General features: G+C 55.4%; 1 protein-coding gene across 1 annotated transcript; it reads left to right on the top strand.

The window, feature by feature from the left end:
• The first annotated feature begins 145 nt into the window (after positions 1-145).
• Positions 146-5,522, top strand: UNC119 (unc-119 homolog (C. elegans)). The gene is made up of 5 exons (XM_011940783.1): positions 146-168; positions 3,527-3,640; positions 4,129-4,231; positions 4,381-4,553; positions 4,821-5,522. Exons 2-5 carry the CDS (start codon positions 3,592-3,594, stop codon positions 4,931-4,933), a joined length of 438 nt encoding a protein of 145 aa, XP_011796173.1. The 5' UTR covers positions 146-168; positions 3,527-3,591; the 3' UTR covers positions 4,934-5,522.
• The last annotated feature ends 1,418 nt before the right edge of the window (positions 5,523-6,940 follow it).

Below are 6,940 nucleotides of genomic sequence, written 5' to 3'. Positions count from 1 at the left end.
TCCCCCACCAAGTCTCCCTCTCCTGTGTCCCCTACTCTCCCTTCTGCAGCCAAGCCTGAGATCTCTGTGTACCCTCTTCCCTTGATCTCTCTCTGTGCGCTTTTCTTCTCCTTTTCAAGATTTATTCCTTCCTTTTCCAGGGGTCCGTCCCCTTTTCCCAGCGTCGAGGTGTGTGCGGCAGCAGCTGCAACTGTAGCCCTGCCTCTGTGGAGTCTTCAGAGCGCTTTGAGGCCCGCCCCTGCACTAATGAGGAGAGGGGCTGAGTGCAGCTTGTCCTCAGCCCCCACGCTGGAAGCTAGGTGGAGGCTGAGTTACTTGGGAGGCATTCAGACTCGTCATGTCTCCCCAACCGTTAATACCCTCACCCTGATCCTCCAGGAAGACTTGGGCCATTTTCTTCCCCAGGAAAGAAACTGAGCAGGCAGCTTCAGAGTGTTGGCTGTGGTTCCTCTCATGGGGAGTGGCTTAACATCCCCCCAAGCCTGGACTAGCGCCTGTCCTATTCTGGGGGCTCTATCATCAAGGGAGGCTTGGTCTCCACTGTGGTTAAGAGTTTCTGAGCTGGACTGCCTGGGCTGGAGTTCCAACTTTGCCATGTAATTGGCTGTGTGAACTTGGGCAAGTAACCTGACCTCTCAGCATGTCTTTTCATCTGTAAAATGGGGATAATGGTACCTATCTCATAAGGTTATTGTGAAGAGAAGTCCTCTGATTCTGTACAGTGCCTGGCATCTATGCATGCTGTGTGCATTGGGCTCTTTGATCAGTAGTATTTTGGGCCCTACAGGGCTGCTCATAGCTGCTGCCTGGGGTCAAACAACTTGGCTTTCAGGGCAGGGGAGGGGGTCATCACAGGCAGGGAACGAGGGCTAGGAAACCTCATAGCAGAGGCCTTGGCTGAGCCTCAAAGGATGAAAGGTGCATGAAGAGACAGTGGCTCTCCGCCTTGGCCACGTTCACCAGCAACCTGCCCTGGCCCCCTTTGTGAGAATAATTGTTGGGGGGGCCTCTCTGTGGGTATGGGGTGCATATATTGGAGTGGACCTGAGCCCTAGAGCTTCCAAAGCAGCTGAACACAGGGCTCCCAGACAGAGCTGTGGAGGGGAGGCAGCCTTGAGCCTGTGCTCCTGGGTCCCTGGGGGCCAACTCCTCTATCCTTACTGAGTTAGGCAGCAGCCATTCTTGGCTGGGCCCCCAGAGTACTGAGCTCCCTTGCCCAAGCAGGCATCGATGGAGGGAGGGAGGCTGGACCAGGCTGATGTTGAAGCCAGTTGGGCTACAATTTGCAACAGCAGCATTTAGGATTCAGCTTAGCTCTGGGGCAGAACTGTCTCAGAGGAAGTCCAGAGGTCAGATTGAGTCCTGAGTAACTTGGGGGGTTGATTTTGCAAGTAGAGGGAGCTTCCAGCTCATGTACCACCATTTGTCTCCTAATTTGGAGGAAATTCATAGCCCTTAGAGATGGGGAATCTGTGGAGGGTGAGTAGAGGAAAGGGCTTCATGGGAACCCCTTCCTGTGCAGGAGTTGAGAACAGAGTTCCAGGGATTTCCACCCTGGCACCTCTTGCTGGTCTCTTCTGACCCTAATCACGCAGGTCCGAGGTTTGCTGTTCCCAGATTACTGGGCCCTGAATCCAGCTTAGGAAGCTATTTGTGGCTGAGAGGAATACAGCAGTTGTGTTCTGAGCCCTTGGCCACTCTGCTCCTTATTCTGACCTAACCCTGGGTCCCAGGCCTCATCCTTTCTAGAAGGGAAGGAGTGGCCATGGTGTTCTGAGCCATAGACGTCCCTGTTCCTCACTTCTAAGGACAGAGAGGTTGATAGATTGAGTTTGCAGTAGAAGAGACTGAGGTCAGACTGCAGGAAGTTGTTCCCAAATGAGAGAGGCTCCAAAAGTTGGAGAATGGGAGAAGAAAAGGCCTTATAGGGATCTGGGAGTTGGGCACTGGGATCCTGCTCCCCACTCTGCCACCTCTATTCCCTATGCTCTGTACCTTCTTTCTATGTCTTTATACTGGTGCTTACTTTCTGTGAAAATAGGGTGAATGAGGTGAGATAGGGGTTGCCCACTTCCAATCTCTCCCCACCCACACGTGGGCTGTAGTAGACTCTTCCCCAAGCTGTATAAAGTCCATGCTGGGCCCTAGGTACCAGACGGCTGCCAGGAGGGCTTCCTGGAGGGGACTGTGTCAGGCTTGGGGAAGAAGCAGGCCTGGGGAAGAGAAAATGACTTTATATTCACTTCCTCTTCCTGCCCCAGAGGAATAGGTGGCCCAGGGGCCTGGAGGGTGATTTCCGGGTCTCTGTGGGCCACCAGGGGAGGATGTGATGCTGTGTAGGCTGACAGCATCAGAGTCCCTCCCTGCACCTCTCAGCTCTCTTTGTTGCCAGGGTCTCCCTGAACACTTGAAGTTGCTGCTGCAAGAGCTGTGAGGGTTAGATTGGGCCCTGTAGGTCCCTGAGCTTCCTCAGGCAGGGCCTCCCACTATTCTTGGTTCCCCTTGTGGGCCTGAGGACTCCCTTTAGCCCTTCCACACCCGCTGCTGCACCTGCCACACTCTCTTCCTGGCCTAGCCTGTGTTCTTCTCTATGGGGGTCCGGGACTACTTTCTCCATGATGGTGGCTCAGAGCCAGGGCTGCGTCAATGACCTCTAAGGGGGTTCCCTCTGCTTGCTAAGACTTCCTCCCATTTGGAGATCAACAAAGGATGAGAGCAAAGTTGGCCTCCTCCCCCTGCCATATCCCAGGCTCTGGGCTTGAGTCAGCAGAGCTTTGGTTAAGCTGCTTAAGGGAGCTGGGCTGGTGTAAGCTTCTTACTGAGAAGAGGGGGTTGAGAGGGGAGGAGGAACAGGGAAGGGGTTGTTCACCTGCCCCAGCACCACCCATATCAGGGAAAGTCCCCTCAACATCAGCCTCACCTGATACATCTAGATATCTGTCATGCCAGGGGCAGCTGTGGGGCGAGGGTAGGAGTATCCTCCAGAGAAGGACTGTGGCTCTCCCAAGACAGAGCTGTGTGGCCCCCTTTAGAGTGTGGTTCCCAAAGGCAGGGTAACAGAGAAGTTGATAGATTGAGTTTGCAGTAGAAGAGACAGGTCAGACTGCAGGAAGTTGTTCCCATACGAGAGGAAGGAGAGGCTCCTACCAGGCTGGAGACCCAATTCTCCCAAAGTCACCTAGCCAGGCTTGGCAGAGCAGAGGCCAGAATGAGGACCCTCAACTCCAGGGTGGGAGGGAGAGTGTCCGGGAGGTGGCCTTATCCTCTACCCTTCTCTGCCCTTCCCTTCCCTGGCCCCCAGAGGCCACTAGGATGGCACTCCTTATCCCCTGTTAGATCCCCATGGTGGAGTTATGTCTCTTCCACACTGGGGGTGTACCCCAAGGGCAGGGACTCAGGTCCCTCTTTCCAGAGGGCAGTGATCCCAGGGATGAGAAGATGGTAGCTACTCTGGGGTCCCACACAAGCTGACCTGGCAGCAGGGGCTTTGGGGCCCCTTCCTTGCTCAGCTGCCTGTCTCCCCTAGACTACCTCTGCTCCCCCGAGGAGAATATCTACAAGATCGACTTCGTCAGGTTTAAGATTCGGGACATGGACTCAGGCACTGTCCTCTTTGAAATCAAGAAGCCCCCAGCCTCAGGTGAGTGGGCTGGGTGGGCCATTAATGGCGAGGCAGATATGAGCTGTGGAGTGGGCTGCCCAGGGACTCCTTGGGCCGCAGAGGAGTCCACAGAGCTGGGGCTTGGACCCCAGCATTCTCAGGAGTCTGCAGGCAAGGGGGCCCTTTCTTTTCCTTCCCTATGTTTCTGAGGCTGGACATCTTGTGAGGTCAGCCCTGACCCTTCGGTCCCTTCCAGCCTGCCCTCTGCAGGGCTCTCTGGGAACTGCAGTCCTACGGGTCCCAGGCCTCAGCATCCTGTGGCCCCAGAACCACAGTGGCAATCGGGAACCTGCAGATCTAGAACCACTAGGTGGCACTATCTGGCCAATGGTCTGAACCCTCAGTGTGCCCCGGAATTTCCTGGGGAGTTTTTAAAACATCACATAGATGGGGACCCAGGGGTGGAACCCTGGGTGGACAAAGGCCTAGCCTGAAGCCCACTGAGCCCCAGTTGGGGTACATTGCAGAGCGGTTGCCCATCAACCGGCGGGACCTGGACCCCAATGCTGGGCGCTTTGTCCGCTACCAGTTCACACCTGCCTTCCTCCGCCTGAGGCAGGTGGGAGCCACGTGAGTCGCTGGGCTGGGGGTGGTGGTGGGGGTGAGGGAGAGGGTGTGAGGGGGCCCTTCTCAGCCTCTTGTAGGGGTGGCCTGTCCTGAGCCTGGCTGGCTAGCTGACTTCAAGGACAGACTCAGCCCTGCCTCCTTCCCTTGCTCAGGGTGGAGTTCACAGTGGGAGACAAGCCTGTCAACAACTTCCGCATGATTGAGAGGCACTACTTCCGCAACCAGCTACTCAAAAGCTTCGACTTCCACTTTGGCTTCTGCATCCCCAGCAGCAAGAACACCTGCGAGCACATCTACGACTTCCCGCCTCTCTCCGAGGAGCTGAGTGCGTGGGCAGGGCCTTCTGGGAGTGGGGAAGTCGGGGGCGTGTAGAGACCGAGCTGTGGGAGGGAGGGGGACTTGTGGGTCTGACCCCATTTCTCCCCACCCTGGGGCTCTTCTGTGTCTGCCACCATTCCCATATCATCTGTAGAGAAAGAGGCCAGGGATATCTCAGGTTGTTTGGCTGTCCCTGTACCCCAGTTCTGAAGCCTCTGCAGTGGCCGGACTCAGGCTCCTGACCTTTGCCCGGCCTGGTGGGCCTCTCTTGCAGTCAGCGAGATGATCCGTCACCCGTATGAGACCCAGTCTGACAGCTTCTACTTCGTGGATGACCGGCTGGTGATGCACAATAAAGCAGACTATTCCTACAGCGGGGCGCCCTGACCCCATGGCTACTCTGACCCCAGGAGGCTCCGGTTCTGGGCTCAGAGCTGTGACCTCCCCAACACTCACCCCTCAACCCCAAGTCCTCTGCTTGGGGAGTGCTCCAGGAGCCCCGGACCCTGAGTCAATGTTGGGAGGAAGGGTACCTGGTGCCCCCAGTCAAGCCCGTGAAGCCCATGGGGCCTGCTACATGGGGTGGGGTTGTAGGGAGGCTGTTTGCCTCCATGTCTAGGAAGGCCTGTGAGAGGAGCAGTTGGGACTTCCGGACAACTTAGCTGGGCCCTACTTGGACCCAAGTTTCAGAATAGTGTTCCCTTATCAAGGCTGTGACTAGGTCAGGCAGGGATCCATTCCCTGTCCCCTGCCCGCTACCTTCAGGCCATTTAGAGTTGTAAATTTACAAAGATCCACGGTGGGCTCCAGCTGCCAAGCCACCCAAGGGACTCTGGGCCCTAGGCCCAGCCCCATCCCTCCCCATGAGGGGCCAAGACACTGCCTGAGGTGTGGAGGGACTGGCTGAGATTGCAGCCCATGGTAGGAGCTGGACCAACTGTATATAGTTTTCAATAAACTTTTTCCTTTTCTGTTCTCTGGTGTGGCCAGCCTCTGTGTGTATGGGCAAAGAAGGGAGCGGGGATAGGCAGGAATGTGCTTAAGGCAGTAAAAATTTCTCCTACCTCTCACCTTCCAGTGCACTCTCACCCCTTAGTCTTCCCGTCCCGTGATTCTCTGTACCCTGACACCATCTAGAGTCAGCGTTTAGAACATGATGGAGCTGGAGAGGGTCTTTCTTGTGATGAAGGAGACCCAGACCCTGAGAGGGGAAGCTCTTGGCCCAAAGTCAGGGCCAACCCTGGCACAACAGAGGCTGAAACAAAGACCCTGAACTCCAGGGTGCGAGGGAAGGTGTGGGGGAGGTGGCTTTGTCCTCCATACTACCTTCCCTGAACCCCAGAGGCCACTGGGACCACTGGGTTGTGCTTTTAGCCCTCATCATAGAAGGTGGCAGGGCTTTGGCTAAGGCCTGGAGCCATCTCCTTGCCCTCAGCTGCCTTGGGGAGCCCCTATGCCTGGGCAGCCCTGCACATAACACTGCCCTCAGCCTCCACCCCCACCCCAGACTCAGAGGAGGGGGCTGCTTAATGGAGGAGATTCAGGAACTGAGGTGGACAGAGAGCACACCCTACAGTTTCAGGCCCTCCTTCAGATATGCCCAGAGCCGACGCACCCTCTGGGCTGAAGAGCTCTGGCCCTAGGAGGCCCAGAAGTGCTGGAATTCAGCTTGATTTTGTGAAGCCCTTGCTGGGGGCAGGAGATGGAGCTAGGATCTGCACTGAATTCTGGGAATTCTGAAATGAGTGAGACACAAGAAACACATACTCATCCCTAGGGGAGAAAAAGGACTGGGACATGGACAGGAAGAATCAGAGTTGTTCTGTATGGAGGGTTCTGGGGAGGATTTTTATAGGAGGTGGCACTGGAGCAGTTGCTTGTGATGGGAATTGATGGGGAAGAGCGCTTAGGCACAGGGAACAGCATAAGCAAAGGCTCAGAGGCAAGATTTGTCAGGTGTGTTTGTTTGTTTGTTGTTTATTTTGAGATGGGGTCTCCCTATGCTGCCTAGGCTGGTCTCAAACTCCTAGGCTCAAGGGATTCTCCTGCCTTGGCCTCCCAAAGTGCTAGGATTATGGGCATAAGCCTAGGTGTGTTCAAGAGTCAATAGGATATGAAAGGAAGACAGATCAGCAGAGCCTTAGGAGCAGGGCTTCCGAGAAGTGGGGAGCCCCTGAGGAGGATTAAGTGGGCATGACATGGTCAAATTATCTCTGGCTGCTGAGTGAAGGGCAGATTGGAAATAATGAGACTGACAATAGTAGCCAAGATTTACTGAGGGCCGGGCTTGGTGCTCTGCATGTATTAACTCATAAACATGGTCATTTCTGAGGAAGGCACTATTATGATGCCCGTTTTACAGAAAATGTAGGTCCAGAGAGGTTAATGTACCCA

The sequence above is a fragment of the Colobus angolensis genome, unplaced genomic scaffold (genome assembly GCF_000951035.1).
Source record: "Colobus angolensis palliatus isolate OR3802 unplaced genomic scaffold, Cang.pa_1.0 Scaffold193, whole genome shotgun sequence".
Taxonomy (NCBI): domain Eukaryota; kingdom Metazoa; phylum Chordata; class Mammalia; order Primates; family Cercopithecidae; genus Colobus; species Colobus angolensis.
The sequence above is the reverse complement of the archived record's forward strand: the minus strand, read 5'-3'. Positions and strand labels throughout refer to the sequence as shown.

What these genes read in the sequence shown, in the direction of transcription:
- UNC119 (XM_011940783.1), top strand. Translation starts at nt 3,592, where the DNA reads ATGGACTCAGGCACTGTCCTCTTTGAAATCAAGAAGCCCCCAGCCTCA. An exon ending in CTGAGGCAGGTGGGAGCCAC is followed by an intron (nt 4,232 to 4,380) that starts GTGAGTCGCTGG and finishes TCCCTTGCTCAG; the next exon opens with GGTGGAGTTCACAGTGGGAG. An exon ending in GCCTCTCTCCGAGGAGCTGA is followed by an intron (nt 4,554 to 4,820) that starts GTGCGTGGGCAG and finishes CCTCTCTTGCAG; the next exon opens with TCAGCGAGATGATCCGTCAC.